The 22,956-nt window shown below is 40.6% G+C and overlaps 3 protein-coding genes across 6 annotated transcripts; 1 reads left to right on the forward strand and 2 right to left on the reverse strand.

Moving 5' to 3' along the window:
- The first annotated feature begins 657 nt into the window (after positions 1 to 657).
- On the forward strand, positions 658 to 12,876 carry LOC115742733 (origin of replication complex subunit 3). 2 transcript variants are annotated; one of them, XR_007196751.1, is made up of 17 exons: positions 658 to 772; positions 874 to 1,086; positions 1,229 to 1,403; positions 1,709 to 1,878; positions 1,969 to 2,099; positions 2,658 to 2,931; positions 3,043 to 3,117; positions 4,220 to 4,287; positions 4,374 to 4,464; positions 5,207 to 5,421; positions 6,647 to 6,716; positions 7,490 to 7,575; positions 7,709 to 7,798; positions 9,467 to 9,542; positions 10,500 to 10,624; positions 11,346 to 11,566; positions 12,548 to 12,876. XR_007196751.1 is itself a non-coding variant. In XM_030677188.2 (17 exons), exons 1-17 carry the CDS (start codon positions 698 to 700, stop codon positions 12,651 to 12,653), a joined length of 2,217 nt encoding a protein of 738 aa, XP_030533048.1. In that variant the 5' UTR covers positions 658 to 697; the 3' UTR covers positions 12,654 to 12,876. The 2 variants fall into 2 exon arrangements, 1 of the variants encoding a protein (XP_030533048.1); XM_030677188.2 differs by having other exon boundaries at positions 11,390 to 11,566.
- Positions 12,877 to 14,258: 1,382 nt separating this feature from the next.
- On the reverse strand, positions 14,259 to 18,221 carry LOC115742735 (maltose excess protein 1-like, chloroplastic). Its single transcript, XM_030677194.2, has 9 exons — positions 17,495 to 18,221; positions 17,237 to 17,413; positions 16,859 to 17,149; positions 16,680 to 16,769; positions 15,245 to 15,346; positions 15,034 to 15,152; positions 14,772 to 14,834; positions 14,626 to 14,687; positions 14,259 to 14,439 (listed from the first exon to the last, which is right to left on the reverse strand). Exons 1-9 carry the CDS (start codon positions 17,747 to 17,749, stop codon positions 14,357 to 14,359), a joined length of 1,242 nt encoding a protein of 413 aa, XP_030533054.1. The 5' UTR covers positions 17,750 to 18,221; the 3' UTR covers positions 14,259 to 14,356.
- A 133-nt stretch (positions 18,222 to 18,354) lies between these two features.
- Positions 18,355 to 22,801, reverse strand: LOC115742734 (RNA polymerase sigma factor sigA). Of its 3 annotated transcripts, none has more exons than XM_030677192.2 (10): positions 22,582 to 22,798; positions 21,679 to 22,453; positions 21,402 to 21,600; positions 21,216 to 21,308; positions 20,317 to 20,445; positions 20,167 to 20,220; positions 19,999 to 20,076; positions 19,819 to 19,881; positions 18,981 to 19,093; positions 18,355 to 18,711 (listed from the first exon to the last, which is right to left on the reverse strand). In XM_030677192.2, exons 2-10 carry the CDS (start codon positions 22,404 to 22,406, stop codon positions 18,603 to 18,605), a joined length of 1,566 nt encoding a protein of 521 aa, XP_030533052.1. In that variant the 5' UTR covers positions 22,407 to 22,453; positions 22,582 to 22,798; the 3' UTR covers positions 18,355 to 18,602. The 3 variants fall into 3 exon arrangements, with proteins under 3 accessions (XP_030533052.1, XP_030533051.1, XP_048127520.1); XM_030677191.2 differs by having other exon boundaries at positions 21,679 to 22,474; XM_048271563.1 differs by lacking the exons at positions 18,355 to 18,711; positions 18,981 to 19,093 and adding an exon at positions 19,588 to 19,749 and having other exon boundaries at positions 21,679 to 22,474; positions 22,582 to 22,801.
- Positions 22,802 to 22,956: the final 155 nt, after the last annotated feature.

A 22,956-nucleotide genomic window follows, 5' to 3' on the forward strand; every position in this document is an offset into this window, starting at 1 on the left:
TCTTTTTATACACATGTATATATTGCGTAATGATTCGAGGCGGCGTCTTTATCTAAATGCGATCCATATTTTGACGTGTCCATGCCCGCATGCTTTATAATCCTCCACTCTCTTTATATTATGTTTTCTTTCTTTAGGGAGAGAAAGAAAACATATCGAATAGGAAGTAATTTTGTTCATACTTTCCTGTTAAGTTTGCCTTTTAAGAACTTACTCAAGTTTGATATTTCTCTATATATATCATGCAACGGATAGAGCTTATATTTCTTTGTAGAAATTTGATAAATTCTAATGCTTAATTACAGTATTCGAAAATTAAAATTTGTTTTGTGCGTAGAAAGATGAGAGAATTTTTGGACGTTCTTAAAAGTGTACACGAGAGTTTTGGTCGCTTTGAATCGAGACGTGGGTGGGGGGGCCCATACGATTCAACCGTTGAGATTAAGTAAAGGCTGCCCCGTTCTAAGAATCTTGTTTGTCGGAATCGATTTTGCTTTTTATTTTCTCGAGTGAGGGTGGACAAGATGTGATGTAACCCTACGGCTACGGGGCAGGGCAGAGCCGAGCATCATTCGCCTTCCCGCCAAAAAGGAAGAGCGAGGAAAAAGTGGGCGCTGAGGGGTGGGAGCAACAAAGAGCGGCTGAGCTTGAAGAAGAAGAAGAAGAAGAAGATCGCAACTCGCTGGCCACGATCAAGATGAAGATGGCGGCCTCTGCACCCTCTCGTGTTGAACCCTCGTCCGATCAAGAGAACGGCGACAACAGTCTGCAGGTTCCTTCCTTTTCTCATCACTCCCAATCCCCAACATTCTTTCAGAGAAGATCTCGGTTTTCGTTGTTATGTTCCGGTACTGATTGGGGTTGTTCCGTCGGATCCAACAGCCATTTTTCCTTCTCCATAAAGCCGCCCCCGACAAATCCGACCGGAAACCATCCCGGAGAAGGATCACCTCGTCTCCACCATCCCCTAATAAACCCGGCGCCGCCAAGTCGGTTGACGACGATTACTCCGGGGATCATTCTCACGAGCACTTGCGAATGGAGGCTTTCCAACATGCCTGGTCTGATGTCGAGGCTACAATCGAGGTTTCTCTCTTCCCCTCTTGTTTGTCACTACCGTTACCCATCACTTCCAGCTTCACATTTTGTATCTCTCGTTTTTAACTTCCGCGCCTGTCTACCAGATGTCCTTTCTGTTATATTTGTTTCAATTCTATTTCCATTGCAGGGTGTCCTCCGGAGTATCGACTCTGGTACATTCGAGGCTATATATTCCTGGATCAGTGAGTCCTTCAGCATTATCAGGACGCATGTTTCTTCTGGTTTTTCTGAAATTTCGCGGTCTTTCCCGGCTGCAGTAGAGTCTGTCTCCAGAAGACTTTTTACCGGCCTCGTCCTCACCAGTAAGTTTGTAGTCGAGATTCCTGATATACTTTTGGGTAGCTTCCCTCAATCTATTTGCTATAGGTCTTTCTGATGTTTGGAAAAAAAAAAATTTGTGTTTCCACTGTTTACATGACCACTAGCGTTGATGCCAACCTGCTGTTGTTTCAGTTTTACGTTCTAAAAGTTCTAGTTTGACCGGGATCATAACTGCTGGCTTGTTCTGCATCTGCATTTCACCTTCGGCAGCATTACCGCGATTAAAGATTTAACCTATCTCTTTTCTTCATCATACAACCTTCTCAAATAAGTTGATAACCAACAGAGAACATGGAGCTGTTTGACGATCTCAGGACATTTGAAGAGCTTGGCCGATTTTTGAGATCCCATGGATGTCACGTCGCTAATCTTTCTTCATTGGATTTCCTGGCCAAGAATGGGATTGGTGGTTGTATCACAAGCTTACTCAGACAGTTTTTAGCTGCTAGTGTGGATGTAGGTGTTGCGCTTACTCGTTCTTTATAAAAGTGCATCTGATTCAAGAACTAATTGTACTGTTCACACTTGCAATGCTGATCTAAGCAGGCACCTGACATGCTTACTTTGTCATCATGGTACAACGACCAAGTGAACAACGATACCCCTATTATTTTGATCATAGATGATTTGGAGCGTTGTTGCGGGTCTGTCCTATCGGATTTCATCCTTTTGTTAAGGTTTGACACCTCGAGCCACCTAATATATGCACGTTATTCTTTGCATACTTAAATTAGGGGACGGACTTATTCTTCACATGCACATGTCAAAGCTCATTCTTTCAGTGACTTTTACATGTTTCCGTAAAATTTCTTTAAATCCACTGTACACAAGAGGTTAAACATGAAAAGTGGTGGAATTCTTCCTACAAAAAGAGGTAGTCTAACTTGTTTGCTGTTTAATCGGAGGGATATCATACTTATGTCTGCAATCTACAATGTAATTTCAAAATTAAGGGGCTATATGCAGTTGCGCACCTAGGTCTAGGACCTATTAATGTCGCAAAGGCATCCATTTGATCACTTCTAAAGTGTTTTGGAGTTCGAATAAACAACTCTGTACTGATTAGTTTTCACCACGGCGGCTGTTAAGCCACCATGTTGTGCTATGGACACCCAAGGTTGGCCTTTTGCCCATTTAACCTATTTATAGGTTGATGTCAATGCCCCTATTTATTACGTGCTTATTTCCCTTATATTATACTCTGTTAAGCCATCCTCATGATAATATTCTTTCAGTGAGTGGGTAATGAAGATTCCGGTCGTCCTAATCATAGGAGTGGCAACAACGCCAGATCGATTGAGAAGCATAATTCAGTCTGAGGCGCTGCAGTGCTTGTGTCCTTTCAAGTTCAATTTGGGGACTCTGGCAGAGAGGATGGATGCAGTTGTTGAGGCTATTCTGGTGAAGCAGTGTCCTGGTTTCTTTATTAGCCATAAGGTGGCAGTTTTTATGAGGAATCATTTTGCTAACCATGGGGGAACAATGAGTTCTTTTATTAGAGCTCTTAAGGTCGGTACTTTAGATGAATATTGAATGATTGTCTATTATGTTACAATTTTCTTCTAACAGTAAAATTTGCTCACAACCTGTTGACATCACGTTTCACGTAGTATTTTTCAGATAGCATGTGTCCAACATTTTTCTATGGAGCCTTTTAGCTTTGTGCTCAGAGGGCTTATTGAAGAAGATATACAGGTTTGCTTTTGTATTACTTGATTGATTCTAATGCAACTGCAATTTATGAGCATTTCTCATACAATATTTGGGAGGAGATATCTGGGTCGTAAAGGAGAGAGCAGAAACAGAGACCAAGAAATACGTTTTTCATAGGAAGATTGTAGGAAATGGAAAGTCATTTTAGCTTGGATCTACAAAATCATTTTCCACATATTGTAGGGAAAAGGTCTTATGCTTCAAATTTGAAAGATAACCTTTCCTTTTATGTTGTAATGAGTTTAAATTGATATCATGTTAATTTACTAGGCTTTAATTTTTTCCAGGGGAATCAACTTCACCCCTTTTCATTCCATTCATTTATTCTTCTCCTAGATGATGGATATCGTAACTTCCTCTCTCCCCATCTTTGTCTCCTTTGATTGCGTTGTTCCCCCTCTTTAGTGCAATATTCTTTTGAACACATTGATGATGTGGCTACAACTCCTTTTTCAGTAATACATAACATAATGTTAAGCTCATCTATTTTCACGTCCTTATCAAGTGTGGTGAAAGAAAAATATTTTTTCTTCGTTTGTCATCCACTAACATCTGCCAAACTGTACTTATGAGTTTGTGTATCAAGATGATCTAGACAACGTAACTGAAAGTCCAGGCGGCATCCCAGTTCTGACAGAATCTTTTGATATTATACCAGTGAGTATTGTGAAGTCATACCCAAGTGAGCAGTATGTTGATGATGCCCAATATGTTTGTCCATTTCTCGGCAAAGAGGACGAAAAAGCCTGATTTTGATGAAAGCGTAATGCCACTTTGTAGTTTAAATTTTCTCTCTACGACCTATCATGCTTGATGTGGTGTCTTTTTTCCATCATGTGTCTACACCCCCTTTTGCATTGCTAAACTTTTATACTTTCCATTCTTATGCTCAGAAATTTCTGATGCATGATGTCAGATTTTATTTGTTAGGCTTAACTATAATTTTCTTCAAAGCATTCTTCTTTGAGCCTTGAAATGCGTATGTATCCCGTCTCACTTATTTTATGGGCATCATGGGTTTTCCTTTTTCCTTGTTTTTATATTTTGCAATTTAGTTCTTGTCTGACAATCCAATTGGTTATAGCGCAGCAAGCAGGGTTTGTTGCCGAAAGCCATCTACAATTGTGCTTCTAATATTTCACCTTGTGACAGGTATGTGCTTAAGGAAGTCAGCATTATCTTGATAGAGTAACATAAAAAGTGGTATGCTGACTTTATGCTTGCAGAATTATCACTAGGAATAAAATGGATGAAGAAGCTGTTCAAAAACTGGTTCCTGAAATCATACAACTTAAGAGACTGCATTTTTTGTGGAGCATTGTGGTACTGGTGAGGGCTTTATTTGGTGCTTTTAATAGACTTTCATGTTAAAGATTACTTGAGAAAAAAGGGGGAAAAAAAGAAAAAGGATATTTGGGGTTGCTTTTTTCTGCAGCTGTTGCTGACATTAGATTGAAGAGCTTTTCGTCGTGCTTAGATCAATAGTAAATGCCCTGTTCAAGACCTGAAGCCAGTTCCTATTTACTTCGATGTAGAGACTCTCTTTCCATTGTTATATTATAGTCTCTCGATTCACAAGTAAAGCAATCAGCAACTCGACTAGTGCTGCAAAATTTTCTGTGTGTATTATTCCTTCTTGATAAGTTAGTCATTGCAAGCCTAGATGCTAATTGTAAAGCAATTTCACAATCATAGAGTATGTAGAAAGATTTTAAATATGTTTTGGTTCATGCTAGTATAAACGAAACCGAGAGTTCTACATGAGCAATCTAAACGCGAGAATTTAATGTCGTATTCTATATTTGAGTTCATCTATTGTGCACTTAAGTTTTAATCACCATTTAGTTTTCCTCGGCTGAAGAGAATATTGAAGCTTAGTTTTCCTGTTTACTTTCATAAACTCAAGTGGGTAAATATTTTACTTAATAAATTTGAGGGCATGGTATCATTACTTCTAAAACATGTACTACTGGGAGCTCATTGATATCACTGTAAAACTTTTAAAGTGGGTTATACTCATAACGAAATGGTTGATCTATCCTTACTGTTTGTCAATATATGTGAACTTCAGTGTCTATATGAAGCTGGAAAGTATGATAAGCTCCACCTGCTAGACTTACTGTGCGAGGCACTCGATCCGGAGGTTTATGCATCAAGGGTTCCAGGTTCTTTTACTCAAGAGACTAGACATACAAAAGCATCATCTCCAAATGATTGTTTTACACATCAGCATAATTTTACCATGAGAAAGGGTGGATTTATCTCTCGAGCAATGCGGAAAGTGAGGTAAGTGGGTGTTTTTCAAAACTATTAATCCTGAAACAATATAGAGGTCTTCAGAGGGGAGAGATCTAAATCTCTGTCAGTTCTTCCATTTTTTGTCTTTAGCTTCTGTGTTCTTCTATGCTTTCTACGGCTTTGTAATTAAGTGCGGTATGGAAGTATACAGCTGCTGATCAAATTCTCTCGTGATCTTTTCATTAACTAATATTTTGCTCTATAAAGCACAGATGTGGTAATCTTATACTTGTGACTCAAGCATGTTTTTCCATCAGCTGGAAACATGCATTTCTAGATCATCTTGAGGAGTCGTGTATGCATATGGTTCTGTAGCTGGAACTATTTTCTGAATTTAATTACCTCTTACACCTATCCCTTTTGTCCAGCTATAATGTCTGTTCCCACTTTGAATTTTTGGCATTTTGTCTGTTCTAAACTATTTAAGACATGCACAAAGACTCTGATAAAAAAATCTCTAGTACTTGAATCTTATTAATGAATCGACATTAAGCATGTGCATTCTCATATGAGGATCCACATCCCCACCTGCCTGAAGAAGCATAGTCATTGCTGTTGTTGTTTGTCTGTTCTAAGCTGCTTTTCATATCATTGGAATATTCTCTGAGCTCTTATAATTAATATCCACTTTGATAAAGCCTGCATTGACCTTTTTCCATTTCAAGCCGAGGAGCCAGAAGATGAAAATTTGTGTGGTTATTTTCATTTTTAAAGCTTTTCCTCCAGGCTTCCACCTCGATGTATTTTCTGCTTAAAATAATTAAATTTAGCTTACTCTATAAATTTCATACTTTCCCTAGGATTTTAAGTAATTAAGCCAGGACGTGATGGAAAAACCAGTGCAAAAGAATTCTTGCTTCATGATTGCTAAAACAGATCCAGGATTGAAATTGCACAACCTTGAAGTTAAAGGGAGTAACAAGCAATTAATTCCTAATTTTGCATCCACAACTATGTTAATTTTTCCATGTGATATGTGCATTTTGTTGATTCACCCTGTGCCATCCTCATGATGGGAATCTAGCATATGTTTCAAGGTATCTGTCAAATTCAGATGGGGGAGTGGAATTTTGCTACTTTTGTTTTTTGGTACATCAGATCTTGCTCTTGTAGGGTCGTATATGAGATGTTAGCTATCTTATTCCTATCCTTGTATGACAGACCAATTCTACTTTTCCTCGTTGATGACATTTGTTAGTTCAATTTGACTCAGGGATCTTGCTGAATCACACCTTCTTTCATTGCTTAAGAAGTGGGAAAGACATACTGCAGATATTAGTGAGGTATTAACATAAGAGATTTGCTTGGGCTTGCGGTTTCCTGCTTGCTGAGGAGTTTTTTGTCTAGACTATACAGTCTTAAAATCTTCTTGTTCTCAACCTCATTATGTTTGTCTAGCTTGCCCATGTTCACCTGAAAGGGTCATTATCATCAACTAATTGTGCTTTTTGTTGACTAAGAAATTATTGAACATAAGTGGATAAGCATGTTATAAGTACGCATGACCTATCCGAGTACAATTGACTTGATATACTGGGTGGTTTGGTCCTCAGTTTTTACACAGCCATGTCTTTGTGTACTTCTGGTGGTTATCTATTATGAATTGCTTGCACTGGTCTGTTAAGCATTTAATTTTACTAATTTGGGGATATGGAACCTAGATCTGTTCCCCTATATCTCTTCATATTCAGTCTTTGCTGGTGATTCGATTACCTTGTTAGCTTGAATATTCCACTAGCTTTGATTATTAGTAAATATAGCTTTATGAACACTATGAGTCACCAGAATAACAGGTGACATTTATGTGGCTTGGTCTATTAGAAGCATCCAACTTTCATGTAAGTCATGTAGGTGAATTCCTTGTGGCATAGGATTCTTTTGAGAGCCCATATTTTATGTCTGAAAAATTTCTCATACGTATCATAGTTACCAGGTTCAATGTATTAGTATTACCTGAAGATTGCCCAGTCCATTACTAGAAAAACTGTGCGTTTCTGTTCTGATCTAGTCCCATAATTGGATCAAACTCCTTTCCAACTAGAGGTCGCTTTTGCAGATCCATGAAAAGGTGAAGGAGTTGCAACATATGTTGAAATTTGAGGATTGCCAGCAGCTTAAAAAAGATTCTATGGAGATTGCCAAGTAAGTTTCCCTTATTGATTTCTTTCTGGCAGATGAATTCAATCTCATTCTTCGTACAGATTTACCTCTTTACCTCTTCAAATTTTTTTGATGCATGACAAGTCGTCACAGTGGCTTTGTTCAAATTTGACAGGATACATGGACTGCAAAGCAAATCAAATCTGGGAAGAGTTACGAAAAGAGTCAATGATAAAGCTGCCAGCTTTCTTGCATACCTGATCGAGTAGGTGCACCATCTGCCACTATCAGACTTTTCTTTATGATGATTAGTCTGTCCTGTTACTTTGATATCTTTTTTACTGGAACAGTTCTCATTGGCAACATGTTTTTTGGCTTTAATATATTTTTGCAATGCTCATCTATCGCTTTTTCCTGTAGAAATATATGTACAACATTTTTAGGAGAAAGCAACCAAGTTATAAGGTCCAGAATTAAGTTAAAGGAGTCCTGATTCCTCAAATCTGATATAAAAACAGAAATACAAGGATCAGGGACAAATGTAGGAAACTTCTCTGCAAGTTTATCCTTCTGCAAGATACCCAATGCTTCAAGAGCTTGAGTCCATTTACAGTCCTACTGCTGCCTGCCTTACCTGGCTGTATAGCCCACTCCCTTATTAGCTTTCAACATATGCTTGACTTCACATAATTGCAAGCGGTTCAGGAGCATCCTCCCTTCCATATTTGCAATGCTATTACAAATTTCTCTTGTTAAGAAGTGCCTAAGGGCACTTGCTAAGGCCCCTAAACATAGTAGGAACAGTTTTCAATTCTCATTAAAATACATGGATGTGGAAATCACATTTTTTTCTCAAAATGCGTAAAACAACAGGCAAATTTGCAAGTTGTAGTTGATAAACCTTATCAAGTTCCCTAAGGGGACATTTCAACAACAGTGATATGGGTTTGTATAAAGAATATATAAACAAGTCGAGCTTATGATGCAAACTTATATGTTTTTATTTATTTTGTAACTTCACATATTGCATGTGCTATCATGTCCAATTGTTGCCTAAACTTTTTGTTCTTCTTTTGCAATTTTATTGGTAATTTTCGTCAAACGGTTGCCAGATTGACACATCCACAAGCTGCCAGTAGCACTTTTGATCATCCAATCACATGGGGCATTACTATGTGGAGTAATGTCCAAGATGTAGATACAAAGACAAAACGAATTAAACATGCAAATGACCTGATGCTTCCTTAATCTATGAATTGACTATTACCATCATTAAACATGCTTTAAGCTTATAAATCAGAGATTATTTTACCATTGGAAATTGCCTAAGTGAAAACTTGCAAACACAGTGCAATATGAAATTTCCTACCAAGTTACTCGTCATCTCCACCATACAGAAGTCCAAAAAAAAAAAAAAAGAATATTACTTTTATATTTCTGAGCGCATATCTTCAATAAAAGATGGCAGCAATCCTTTGGCTGCTATGTTTATTGGAGGTGCTTGTTGCCTCACAAATATTCTTCTGTTATTGTGGGATTGGTCTTGAAACTTGTTCTTAATTGACTTTTACATCGCTCTGGTAATAGTAACGAACTTACATACGCATACCTGGAAATATTATAATGGAAGCAAAATCACATAAATTTACACGAAGCAAGAAGCTCTCTCGGGCGACATAGTTTCTTGAGATAACTTCTCTCACTTAATTATGTATCTTTCTAGCATCCCCTTAATTTGAGTTTATTTACATTAACTTTTTCTCTTGTTATGTAGTCTTGAGCATTGATTAACAATATGATCTGACCACAAACATCTTATAGCAAATTACCTTGTTAGTTCTTTCTTGCTGTTGACACGCGAGCAATACATGCTTGAACATCTTTTGCTACATAAACTGTCAAAGAATACTAATTTGAGTTCTCTTATTGACAGGAAGTATATGCAGCCCATTGAATGCGTGCCTTTTCATGAGATTGTTTGCTTTAAGAATGTCAAGAAACTTCAAATGGTAAAAGACTCCGCTTATTGCGCCTGTCTCTATTATTAGCTTTTCTGTTGCTATAGGACTATGTTTCTGGCCATTGAGGTATGCTTGCTGTTTGTAGTTGCTGCAGTCTATTTCTTAAAAAATTCTGCCTTGTTACCATTCATAATTGATCTTGCACAAGTTTAGCATGTGATAATGCCAGTTGTACTCTTCAATAGTTGAAGCATTGATTAGGTTTATGTCTTTCTGTGGGAGTTAACAGAAAATTTCAAATAAGGACCTGAAGTGCGCTTATTTTCTCAAATAAGGGCTTGAAGTGAGCATGTCAATTTCAAAGATAGGCCTAACCTCTCTAGTCGGCCAAATTTTCCAGCCAGTCAAGGGCATTTTCGCCCTTTTCGCCCTTGGCCGGTCTAAGGCAATGGCCGGAGAGAGCTAGGCTAGGGTCGCCTTTGCCTGATTTCGCAAGGCTAGCCCTCGCCAGATCTAGGCAATGGTCACTAGGCCCTTGCCTGCCGCAACAAAGAAAAAAAGAGAAATGGGAAAAGAAAAAAGAAAAAAATGAAAAACAAATAAAAAAAACGCAAGACAAAAATGCCCTTGACTAGCCGGTGAGGTCAAGCCCTTCTTTGAGAATGACATGGCTACTTCAGGTCGTTTTTTGAAACAAGGTCCACTTTAAGCTCTTATTTGAGAAAATGAGGGCACTGCAGATCTTATTTGAAACAAAATTCGCTTCAAGCCCTTATTTAGGTCCTTTTTTGGAATTTTCCCAGGAGTTGATGAAATTTTGTTGGAAGTTAGGTAGATTTAATTTGACTTTATGCAACATTGGCTTAGTGGACAACCACTCTGGACGGCGCAACTTGGAATACATGTTTCAGATGATAATAACAGAAAGTGGGATGTTCATCTTGGTTTGGCGATAATAACATAAAAGGATGTTCATTTTGATATGTTGTTCTCTAATAATATCAGGCTTTAGTTGGAGACTCAAGAAGACGGATTCAGGTTGATCTTTTGGAATCCCACAAAATTCTCAGTTGTAGTTGCTGCAGGAACAATAATATCCTATTGCCATCCATGCATGATACATCAATCATGTAAGCAATCTTTTGTTGATAATTTTGAAAGGAATTGTGGACTTACTAGTTTTATTACTTACTGTCATCCTATAGACACAATCTATGCTTTGGAAAGTATAGTTCTTTGCAAAGTTTTTTATTAAGAATAATTGAATAACCTGTCCAAATACCAAAAGTGAATATGCTCCTACATTGTTCTTTTCTCTCAGTTGTTGGCTTCTCCAATGAAGAACATGCTTCTATTATGTATCTCTCCTTTCTCATGAGCCTCTTGAGACATAGAGTGCAGGCTTGAGTTTTAAACGATTTGCTGCCTTCTCTTGCTAATTATTTTGAGCTTTATCAGTTCTTAGTTTTTTCACCCCTGCAAAAGACCCATGAAATTTTTCGGTGAATGTGTCTTACCTCATTGCAAGCACAGTGATGGACTTCACAAGTTTGGAATATGGATGAGTGTGTGTAAGCGAAAGGTGTTTTCTTAGAGCGTTAGACTTGATTTTCCATCCTTATCATTTGTGTGAAGAAGGCTATGCCCTTGATGAATGTCAATTGCAAAACCTCAATTTATTAATGCCTAGGGGAGAATTTCTCAAATTTATCTAGTTAAATGGAAAAATCAATCTTCTTTAGGTGACTGCGACCATTGATGAGAGGATATTGAGAAGGTCCTCTATGTCTATTGCTCTACGTAATTGCAGCAATGACAGACACCGAACTTTTCTCCAAGTCACTTTTGCAGCTTCCATTCATCAAAGATTAGAATATGTGCATTTGCTGTCCCAGGTATAGTTCATGCCAGGAGCATGGCGATCTCGTCAATCTCCACGATTGGTACCATTCTTTCAAAAGGATTCTTCTATTCCCAAACAGTAAAAGGAGGCACAAATTGAAGCAGTCCCCTCTCTCGAAGAAACAAAAGTTTACTGATGATTCTGAAAAGCTGAGTGAAGTGGCGATACAGTATCCTTTATGTTTGTTTTCTGAGTATGTTTCTTTGTCAAGTTTACTATTTTTCATAGTTAGATACCTCAACATGACCTTGGCTCTGCGTGTGTGACAGGTATATGAACTCTTTCTTCCACTTATTTTAAATTTCATAGCCATTATCCGTACTTATAGATCTACCCCTGCGGCATTCATTGTGTATTATGGGGCACTTGGTAGTTTCTGATGATACTTGATGCCTTCTTCTGGAGCAACTTGTTATTCTGCATCCATACCAAGCTTCCCCTCCTTTCTTCTTGTCCAACTATTTGTCAAAAGATAAGGCAGAAGGAAAACAAGAAATGGATGATCATGGTTTTTACCAGTCCCCTGCAGTTGGTATTATGACCTTTCCTCACCTGGTGAGGATCCTGAAATAGTTTAGTGATGCCACAAAGGGATATTTTGTTCCTTTATTCGTTTGGATTGGACTTGATAACCAAGGCCTTTTTCTTAGGGTCATTTTAATGGAACCTCTTTGTTTTGAGGAACTGAGTTTTGAAAAGAGTGGTTTGTAATATGCTACTCCACTTCTCACATAGTAAGGGCCACTGCAGTCTGGGTCATAAAGGATTATCACAAGATTCTTAGTTTTCTTTCAATTTGAAATTCCCCAAATAGTTCCATTGTTTCATATGATGGGGCAAATACGGCATAGGGTAAATGTTTGAAGTATATTGACTTGTTTATTTGTGTGCATATACTAATTCTAATAACATTTCAGGCACACGTGCTCTCTCAGACATTGCTTATTTAGCAATGATTAGAATTTAAAATTTATCAGTTTATGAGCGAATTTTATCTTGCCTTTCATGAGACTTTAAAAAAGAATGTCAGCTTTGTTCTATCCATGTACCCATCTGAGTACAAGGTTGCTTGAGCATTTGACTGGGAGTGTGGGTACTTTTGTTGGATTGCGTCTACTAGAAAATTCATGCCTTAACACAGTAAATTCAGGTCAAGGTTTTGCAGGGGAGTTACAGAACTTCAGATTGCTGGGTTGCTCCGGATGCAAAGTAAAAGAAGACCGGATTTTGTGCAGAGAGTGGCATTCGGACTTTGATATTTGCTGTTTGTCTGTTCCTGTTTGGTGTGCTTCTCAGTTGATAATCAAATTTCCCAATTTACCTATTTGTGGGGGAAATCACAAATGAGAAGCATTTGTACGATTATTGATAATGTCAGAGAAAGGCTGCCTTCTAGTTTTGAGATCAGGTTTGAGGCTGGATTGGCGTGGAACCGGTTCTTAGTCAAAATAGATGAGATTAAAGTTGAATCTTGTTTTGAAAATTCTCACACACGGCAACTTAATCAGGACCACTTGATGTGTTATAGATGTGAAAGTCGCTTCTAAAGAACTTTTGGAGATGTGCAATAAGCATGAATGAAATAGTTAAGCCTGCTGCTAGAATTCATTGACTCAAAATTATGATGGCCATAACCTTTATGAAAGCAATCGCATAAAGTTACTACAACCGTAGGTGCTCGTTGGTTAAATCTTCTCTGGATCTTCGCACCATGTTGTCTTATTTATATCTTAAAGCAATCGAGCCTATTTTCACCTGAGCTCCATATATTCGCATGTTTCCCACTGGCACCAAGTCATTGGCCGTTTAATTGGCTTTTCTATCGAACTGGTATTGATGTTACTTGGCATTGCAAAATCTAAAGCAAGCCAGCAATTCATAAACCAGCCATTTCAATTCTGAATTCTGATTTTCCGAAACTGAACTGTCACCGATTATTTTCAGTCAGCAGTTTATTCGATGGAAACAGTCCATGCTTACACCTATATCATTGTTCCACTGTGGCTTCCTCAGACAAACTTAAGAAGGTGTAACTACTAGCATTTGATAATTAAAAGAGTGTCCAGCACAGATTTGCCCTCGACCCCCATTTGGAAAGCTCTCAATTTTTTCCCAACGATGGAAACAGTCCATGCTTACACCTATAGGCTTTATCATTGTTCCACTGTGGCTTCCTCAGACAAACCTACGAAGGTGTAACTACTAGCATTTGATAATTAAAAGAGTGTCCAGCACAGATTTGCCCTCGACCCCCATTTGGAAAGCCCTCAATTTTTTCCCAACGACTAACCTTTACTTATTATCTAGAGGGGGCTTCCTAATCATCATCGTTCAAACAAAAAAAAAAAAAAACCTTTTGAAAGAATTTGGAATGTTCTGGCCATAATTTTATTGTCTCGTGGTCATTCATCTGTAATGATTGTTTATTTACGTTGCAACTTTAAGGTCATCGTTTACAACGATGTATTGACATTCAATGTAACTTTCACGGTTAAACACGTTTCTGTTGTGTTGTGGCCAAGTGGCAGTTACGACCAAAAGGAAGCCCAGTGGTATCCTTCATACATTACACCAAGCCGATCTCCTTTTATAATTGGAGCATTGACTGCATCTCCTTCCTCTGTCGTCCAGATTAGAATTGCTTTGTTGTTAAGAACCAGGATATCGTGTCAAGCAAGAACCATACTCGGGATGGAACCTCCTTTTGAGGCTCAAAGTAAGAGATATCATCAATCATCATTTAGTTTTTCCAGCTGTATTTGCCCGTCCTTTTTGCCATTTGACTTGAGCACAAGAAAGTTGATCACCTTTTTCTCATACTTACATAATCAATGAGCATTCTGCGTGCCTGTTTGAGAATCAAAACGAGGATAATGTGACACTGCAACCGTGTTCTTCGACCGGGTCAGTCTGTGCCAATACAATTTCATCCAGCTGCCAGTGTTGCCCCAATCTTTCATCAAGGTCCAAAAACCAGCTCTTTTATGGATCGCGATGGTGTGTTGTATCCATATGCCACCATGTCCCTCCATAAGGCTATTCCTATTTGGAGGAAAAAAATGGAGTCAGCACTCTACTAATTTCTATCTCTCCCACGAGAGCTAAAAAGAAATCTGAAGTCGGGCCAAAATCCCTTGAAGAAATACTGGAAATCCAAAGGAAAGGAGGAAATTTCGTGTTTCTCCGTGAAAGTTCAGACTCCTCCAACTGATGGTATACAACACATACCTATCCATGAAACCAATCCAGCTGTTGCTCCCAAGAAGAACTCCCTACTGATACAATTGAAACTGGAACGAGAGAGATTGTTACTTGGTCCAAGTTGCACGAAAAAGATGGAAGTTATGGAGAACAACAAAATAGTATTATCCTACCTGTACAGGCATGCAATGTTCCCATACCCGTAGAAAAGAGCAGCCCAGGCTGACCCCGTGAACCTACAATTATCAATCAAACAATAAGTTTTCTGCTTTTGTACGGTGGGAACTATTCTGGGACAACTATCTGGAAAGGGCTACAATCACCAGAGAAAAAAAAGGTCAGTTCTGAGAGCATATTAGTCAATCTAGTGACGCAGAAGGCAACTGTAAGAGATGGTGATTTAACAGGACCGTAGACAGTTGTGAAGAAAGTTACCACATGAAATCACGAATAAAGAGTGCCCGTGGGATCATGAGTCCATTTCCAATCATGGCAAGCAACATTGATGATGCAGATAAGCCCTTGATGTTATCAGGATTCAGAAAATTTGTCCACTAAATAGAACAATGAGCTTGGTCAGGAAGAACCAAAAATTAGAGAAGCAGCATCAATTTATATTTTCACAAGCAAGGCGGTCTTAGATCACCATTTGTGAGACTGGCATCCACATGAAGAGAAGTGTAGCTGTCCATCCAGATATTGCTCCCACAAATCTGACACCTTTCTCTGAAAGTTTCCCCGTTCTTGCCTGCAAAACTCAGCAACTTCAGTTACGATAGGCTGCAGCACATCAAATGGGAAGAAAAATGACGAGAAGAATACTATAATTTGTCACATGGATTAAGAACCACAAACAGCTTGAAAAAGGGTCTCGCCAAGGATGCCCCTCTATGCTCAAGGCTTCCATGATATTTAGGTTTTTATGATTTATTCGATTATCTTTTTCTATTTTTGGCATAAAATAATGTTATTCCTCTGGGGTTGGTGTGGGTTGGACAAGGATGCTTCCTTATCGCTGCACAGGAAGAGGCTGACTGGGACTCATAAGCTCCATGTCAGAGGGGAGCAAGCATACTATTGTCAAGTACTTAGAAACTTTCGCTGGCGAAAAAGACTTACTAGAATTATTGGTGCACTGCACATAGATATTTTTGCTTAATAATTTGAATAGCAGGGATATCTGCAGTTAATCCATGCAAGAGTTCAAAGCAGACCACAAAGCCCTCTTGAGGAGTAACCCTGTATCAGAGCTCTTTGTATTTGTCACTACTTGCACAGTATACATACAGATTGAACTGTGGATATAGCGGTAACATAAGATGATTCCCTAGAACATGGCACATTCCAGTTCATCGAGAGAGAACAAGGACAGAAGTTAAGTTAGTCTTAGTCTATCTGAGGCAAAAATGTAGATTCCTTTTTTTCATTGCTGCACAAAAGGTTCTCTTTACGAGGACAAAACCCAGTAGAAAGAATAAAGTGACAAAGTTCTGATGACAGACCTCAAGCACACAGAGAAATTGGGCGAGTTGCAGCAACCATCTTAGGAGTAGACATAATGGGGATCAAACAATTCAGAGTTATAAGTGGTGTCCGGGGGCAGGGAGACATGGACTACAGGATGCAGAGATTATATTGAGAAAAGCAAGAGCTTGATTAGCGAAATATCTGGAGCTCAAAATTTCTAAGCGAGTCTTGTAAAGCAGCATCGAGGAAATAACCACATTAGAGTCCTCAGTTTTTTAGATGACCTTTGGTTTTACTTAGTAGCCAGCAACAGCATACATCCGGCAAAGTTAGGCTAAATGTTCGATTATAGGAGATGCATTGATATCCACAGATAAGAAAGAGGCAGGCACAGTCAGTTGGCAAAAGAAAAAACCAGACCTTCAATATTTTCTGGGCAAAAATTCACAATAGAAGGCAGTGTAATAAGCAAGTGAGAAACCCCGGGGATGAGCAAACTTTGTTCATTGTATGGTATAATATTAGCTATATGACAACTTAGAGGCATCTATCATCGGATTAATGAAACTCGAAGATGCCAGGAACAGGAAAGGGAAAGAAGAGAGAGAATATACCATGAGAACAGCCACAAAAGCAATGAAACAAGCAATTGATCCGGGCAAGATGCTATGTGGAATGTAAGGGACAAAAGTAGACCACATGACCTACGAAAAAAATAGAAGACATGTGATATTCAGAGGAAGCAAAATGAAGAAAAAGAAGCAAAGTAGGTTGCAGAGTTAAATTGATGAACTTGAGGGAGAGCGGAGAGGCCGCCAATGGTGATGAAGTCTTCCCAGAAGGACCAAAGGGAGGGAGGGAGCACGTGGAAGTAGTTGGAGAAGTTGAGAAGGAGGCCGGTGGCAACGACCAGGGAAGTGACGAGGAAGATGGGGAGGGGCATGGCGCGTCCGATGGCGAGTTGGGAGACAACGACGTAGATGGAGACCACGCCCAGCGTCTGAACCACGACCGCCTCCTTTTCTCTCTTCTTTATGAAGTAAGAAAGAAGGGAAAGGTTGCCCAGCAGGCCAGTGAGCATGCCCTGCAATTGTAAATGTGATTTGCTAACTCAAACAGAGTTTGGGCTTAAGAGGAGAGAAGGAAAGGGGGCGGTCTTGTTTGAACGTACCAGCCAGGGGACGGCGAGGAGGGCGGAGCGATTGCCGGATAAGAGGTTGCGGGCGTTGAGGATGATCTGAGGGAGCTGCAGCAACAAGAAGGGGATGTTTGAGGAAGCCGAGAACTGGGCAGTGAGAGAATCCCATTGCCGGAACAGGGGGCTCCTCTCCGCAGAAGGCGACGATCCCTGTCAAGAAAGAAAAAAAGAAGCAAAATTCAAAACAAGACACCCAGGAGGAAGGAGAATGCCGGCATGCAATGTACCAACCTGGGGACGAGGCACGTCGGAGTCGAGAGCAGAAGCGGCGGTGGGAGTGGCAGGAGATTGAAAAAGAAGGAACAGGGGAGGATTGCGAGGGAAAAGGGAGGGGGCTTTGTGGGGGCGGTGGTGGATCGGAGAGGAGAACGTGGGGGTGATTCTGAGGGTGAGGGAGCGAGAATGAGGAGGAGGAGGAACCCGGCTTCTGCTTCTGCTTCCGCAAAAACAAGAAGAAGCAGAAGAAGCAACCACAGGCTCCGCCATACCTCCACAAGGATGAACTGTGAACTCTTCTGAGCCGTGACCCGCTCACTCAACCATACATGTAAATGTAACAGCCTTAGGACACAGAAATAGAAGGTGGTCAAGGGGATCAGAAAAAAAGGGTGCTGGGTCCTGTCCGTCCCTCGCGGCGGCGGTGGGATTCTTTCTCCAATCGATATTTTTATCGCTACGATGAATCTTAGAATTCTTGGCAAATCCCAATACCGCCCACCTCCGCTCCTTCGCTTTGCTGGTGTGGGGATGTGGGAAAAAATGGTCACGTGACACGCGCGGTGGGGCGATATTTTGCCCGCTCTGGGCCTGGGGAAGGACAAAACAAAAGCCCGATGAAGATCCAGATCTCCATCACCTCCGCCCGACAACGAGACGAAATGCGTGCAAAGGACTCGACTTTTCGAACCCCCCCACTTCATTGTACCGTGTAATAACAAAAGTTATATACTGCTCTCATCTCGACTGTTCTGTTCTGCTCTGTTCATGTATGTTTTTATTGACCTTGAATCTAAGTGACGTGATGGGGTAGGGGACTCTCCAAACAGTGTCCGTCAGATATCGCAACTGTAGTGGTGATCCACTCGCGAAGCTTCACAACGGACAATACATTGTTCCTGCAATCGCTTGCAACTTACAGGATACTGATCGGTCGTTCAGCTTTAGTTACAAAATGCCCCCGAGTTTACAGGTCAGGCCTTTTACTTTACATTAATACTTCATCACCATAGCAGGTCACAAACGTAAAGTAAAGAAAAATCCTCTCTTTCCCAATAATATATACACCATCCAATTCCTGTGCTGTCTAAAGCCGGAAAGTGAAAGGAAAACAATAAAGAATTCAATGTTTCAGCAGCATGGCCTCCATCTTTCTCTTCCTCGCCATGTTTTTTAGTTTCTCTAGCGCCACTAGCCCAACCTGCCTTACCCTTTCCCGAGACAAACCTATACTGCAAAGGGATCAACCAACGTCAAAACATCGCAAACGTAGCAAGAGTAAAAGGCCATCTATAATAAAGATGTTTTTTTTTTGGGGGGGGGGAAATTCTAATGCCTATACCGGTTGACTGCCCGAGCGATACCATCTTTCCATCTTAATAACATAGTCACATTCTTAAAAGATCCAAACATTGAATCATATAGATCCAAGCTAATGCTAGGTAGAACTTACAATCTTGCACCAAATGCACATGTGCGTTGATCAGCAGAAGATGCTCACCGTTTACTTATGTCCTCCCATGTAAGACATTCATTATCCAAGCCATAGTAAAGGCGTATGATTTCTCTCTCCCTTTTGCTCAGGGTCATGCTCATGAGCTTGTTTACTTCATCCTGCATGTGGTTCAGCCAATATTACTTCCTCATATATTCACCAACCTTGTAGTAAAACCATCGCTTAGCATAATTTAAATTCTCTTGATGTAATCTCGTTTTGGTTAAGTTTACTAATCCAGTCATGAGGCAGATCGTTCCAAGTCGACAATCTATGTAGTATATCATTTGGTGGCAGTTTTTACACTTGCCACGTCAAAGTTGCGACCTTCTTATTTGGTAATGTGCAGAGTTTCCAAAAGTACCCAAAGCTAATTTTACAGTAAAATAGCGTAAGCAGTTTAATAAGACCAATTTTTCTCAATGCAACTGAAAGCAAACCTAAGGTTTCAAGACTTGCTCTCCACCATTTGCAGTGCAAAACTAAATACCAGAATAAAAAACTAATCCAATTCCCAATAGACAGAAAGAGAGTCCTTCCTGTACGAGTCATGAAGAATTAGATAGAGCTTTAGTTGGTTGTTGACCAACCGAAAGCATGGGAGTTAACTGAGCCCAAAACAGACCATGAATTCTTTTGTGGACAAGGAATAGAAGAATTCTTATCCGACAAAATTTGCCTGAAAACCAAAACCCTCCTTCTAGTCATACTAAACTTTGCAACAGACTGATTGTTTCACCAGGATGCCTTCAAAATTTCAATTGATTGATACTTTCTAGCATTTTGAAGGCCTTTAGTTTGTACTTGGTAGATAAATTTAAAGCCCACAAGGCTGCAACTTTACCTTGAGTGCCCATTCATCCACTCCATGCCACGGGTTATTCTCGATGTGAATATCTGCAATGTACTAAAAGATACCAAAAACAAAAAAATCGAAGACAAAACATTGGTGTCAGAGCGGCGTCAGCTGTGCAACACAAGTAAAATGTGATGTCAGAGGATAAGTTACTGCAGCGACACTTACACTATGGTGAGTTTCTCCTGGTAGACCGTTCAAGGAAGGGAATGCATCCCTGTCAAGAGAGAAAACTTTACCAATTGCCTGCATAATTGCCATCGGTGATTACGCATGAAATCAACCGAAACCATGTGTCCATGTGTGAAACCAAGTAATCTCTATCATATTTGTTACCTCTGTGGCATTCCTGACTTTCTTCTGAGACATGTTCAGACATTCTGCAATCCTCTGGAAGCAGAAAAGAAAGACAAAGGAAAGAGGATGAGATGAGCAAAGCAAAGAGGACTGAAATTCCATTTGAAAGCCATATGACAGTCAACTTACATCTATTGAGGGAGTGATTCCTTTTTCTTCCAGTCTAACCTTTGCATTGCGAATTAAACCTAACCTTTCATGCAAATGAGCCGGCAATCTCAAGGTTCTAGAGTTCTCCACTAATGCTCTTGAAACACCCTGAATTCAGGAAAGTACAATCACTATCGGATTTAAGCAATACTTTTAAAGCATCCAAGAGCAAACTTATGACAGAAGTTGTTCGATACTAAGAGTTAAAAGAGTTGCAACTTGAGCAAATGGTCTCCAGTAACTCTTAAAAAAACAGGATATTCACAGAAATCCACAGTGCTATATTTTGTAGTCAGTGACCTTTCCTCACAAAATTACTGCCATTCCCTTATCACGCAAATCATCAACATAATGTTCATGGGAGCTCCTTCAATGCATGTTTTTCTATAAAGTTTTAAGCCAAACTAATATGGGGAACCATCATCATACAAAAGCCTCGAAGATTGGAACCAACGGACAAATTGAAATAAAAACAAAAATGAACAAAAATGTGCATAATTTAATGGATTAGTGGAAATTCAGGATAAGGAGGAATCTGATGCCTCAATGGGATCACAAACAAGAAGAAGCCTCATTCCAATTACAGGGGACTGGTTATATGGATCCATACATCAGCTTCTGCACATAGTTATACCTCTTGACAGCAAAACCGCAAAAACTAGAACAAGCTCAGTCATCAGAAGGAAAGGTTAGGTTATTGTCCACAGATAAAACTTAGAATTTCCACAATACACTGACGTAGAAACCCCATCCCGTCTACCCAACCCCGAAGCTTTTGGAACAGTTTTCAGACATAAATAATGACAATAGTCTCAACCGAGAACCTTTTCATTGTCAAGTTTCAATCTACAAATCAGTAGGAGGAAGTTGAGATTTACCTGACGTATCCACCAGTAAACATAGGTTGAAATCTTGAAACCCTTGGAGGAGTCAAATTTCTCTATCCCACGAAGTAGCCCAATTAAACCACCCTGTATTATAAAGTGGTAACAGAGTGAAACGGATCATAATCACAATCAATTGCCCTAAGGAAGCGCAGATCGGATAAAGGAGAGAGTGGATACCTGAACAAGGTCGGACATTTCAGCACCCATGTTATCATATCTCTGAGCTATGGACAAGACAAGACGAACATTGCTCATCGCGAGCTTCTCTCTTGCCAAGGAACACTCAATCAATCGCGACCGCAACTCGGCACGAGAAATTCTCAAGGAGGTAGCAAGCTGCTCATCAGACGGCTCCCAACCCAGTCTTTCTTTGAGTCTGTAACATCGATGAGAAAAATTCAGACAACTTTGCACTTAGTTAACCAACAGGCAAGTAGCAAAGAGAAAAGGGTACCTGGATTTGCGCTCCTCCAAGAAAAGGCCAGCCTTGATTTTTTTGGAGAGGGCAACGACCTCTCCGTGGGTGAGCAAGTCATCACTGACAACGCCCTTAACATAACCGTGGAGACGGTTTTGCAGGAGGTCAGGGCTAATAGGCGATCTTAACGGACGGCCCACGCCGGAGGAACAGATTTTGCGCCTGGAGCCCAATCGGCGTTGGCGAGCAGAAATGCCAGAGCAAGTGACGGGGATCTTCTTGGTGGGCTTGTCTTTAGCGAAATCAGCGAGCACGGTGCGCTCAAAGCAGAGATTCCAGTGAGTCTCCAGCATGGACTTCTGCAGCAGGAGAAGAGCCTCCACTGAATAGTCGGGCTCAGGGACAGGACGTCCATCTTCTTCATTTCCATCTTCATCTTCTTCAAGGGAGTCGAGAGAGATGGGGAACGAGGAGGGGTGGAGACGTTGGGTGACAGCTTTGGCGGGAGGAGGGAGCCGATGGGAAGGAGGGAAGCAGGGGTTGGAGTAGGGAGGGCGCTTGGGGACGACGGCATTCTTGGTGGAGGAGACACGATCGCTGGCACTGGCACTGGCACTGGCACTGACGTAGAAGAGCTTGTAGTTGTCGGGGATATCGGAGGAGGAGGGGGAGGGGGAGGACGCCGACGAAGAGGAGGAGGAGGAGGAGGAGCTCAACAGCCTCTTCCCAGCGCTCAGCCCGATGACTGCGGCGGTGGCCATCATCAACGAGACAAGAGGCTCTTGAAGAGGGCGATCTCCGATGACCACCCCCCACGCTTGCAAGTTTCCAACTTTGACCGGAACGAAACGAACCCAAGTCCAAAATTTCAGAAAGGAGTGGGAATCACAGAAAATTAAATGGAGGTGGGGAGGTGGGGAGGTGGGGGAAGCGCTTTACCTTGAATCGAATGGTGAAGAAGTCGAGGTTTCCCAACTGTTCCACCGGTTTGCTACCAAAACAAATCCCTCCTCTACACTCTCCTACGTCAGCTTTCTCCTGTCCAATTGTTTATACTCTTTCCTTAAAGCAGGAAAAGAACAGGAAAACAGAGAGAGTGCGTTGTGAATTCGCGAAGGTGTGGATGAAGAAGAGGAAAAGCGAAGATATTCTCGAAAAGAACGGAACGATGAAAACGGAAACACCCAACGAAAGGAGAAAAAAAAAACAGCGAGGGGAGTTTAAAGATATGGCAGGAGGGCCTGCCATTGGTGGAACAGGATATTGGGTCCCGCTTTCAGTGGTGCTCGATCCTCCATTTGGCCGCTGTCTCCC

Source organism: Rhodamnia argentea, chromosome 10 (genome assembly GCF_020921035.1).
Source record: "Rhodamnia argentea isolate NSW1041297 chromosome 10, ASM2092103v1, whole genome shotgun sequence".
NCBI lineage: Eukaryota > Viridiplantae > Streptophyta > Magnoliopsida > Myrtales > Myrtaceae > Rhodamnia > Rhodamnia argentea.

Excerpts from the sequence above, each read along its gene's own strand:
- LOC115742733 (XM_030677188.2), top strand. The coding sequence starts at position 698 with ATGAAGATGGCGGCCTCTGCACCCTCTCGTGTTGAACCCTCGTCCGAT. Across the intron at positions 773-873 it reads ACGGCGACAACAGTCTGCAG|ATCCAACAGCCATTTTTCCT; the intron begins GTTCCTTCCTTT and ends TTGTTCCGTCGG. Across the intron at positions 1,404-1,708 it reads TACCGGCCTCGTCCTCACCA|AGAACATGGAGCTGTTTGAC; the intron begins GTAAGTTTGTAG and ends GATAACCAACAG.
- LOC115742735 (XM_030677194.2), bottom strand. The coding sequence starts at position 17,749 with ATGGCGGAGCCTGTGGTTGCTTCTTCTGCTTCTTCTTGTTTTTGCGGA. Across the intron at positions 17,150-17,236 it reads TCCTCGCCGTCCCCTGGCTG|GGCATGCTCACTGGCCTGCT; the intron begins GTACGTTCAAAC and ends TTACAATTGCAG. Across the intron at positions 16,770-16,858 it reads GCCTCTCCGCTCTCCCTCAA|GTCATGTGGTCTACTTTTGT; the intron begins GTTCATCAATTT and ends TTTTTTTCGTAG.
- LOC115742734 (XM_030677192.2), bottom strand. The coding sequence starts at position 22,406 with ATGATGGCCACCGCCGCAGTCATCGGGCTGAGCGCTGGGAAGAGGCTG. Across the intron at positions 21,309-21,401 it reads AAATGTCCGACCTTGTTCAG|GGTGGTTTAATTGGGCTACT; the intron begins GTATCCACTCTC and ends TTTATAATACAG. Across the intron at positions 20,446-21,215 it reads TTTACTGGTGGATACGTCAG|GGTGTTTCAAGAGCATTAGT; the intron begins GTAAATCTCAAC and ends TCCTGAATTCAG.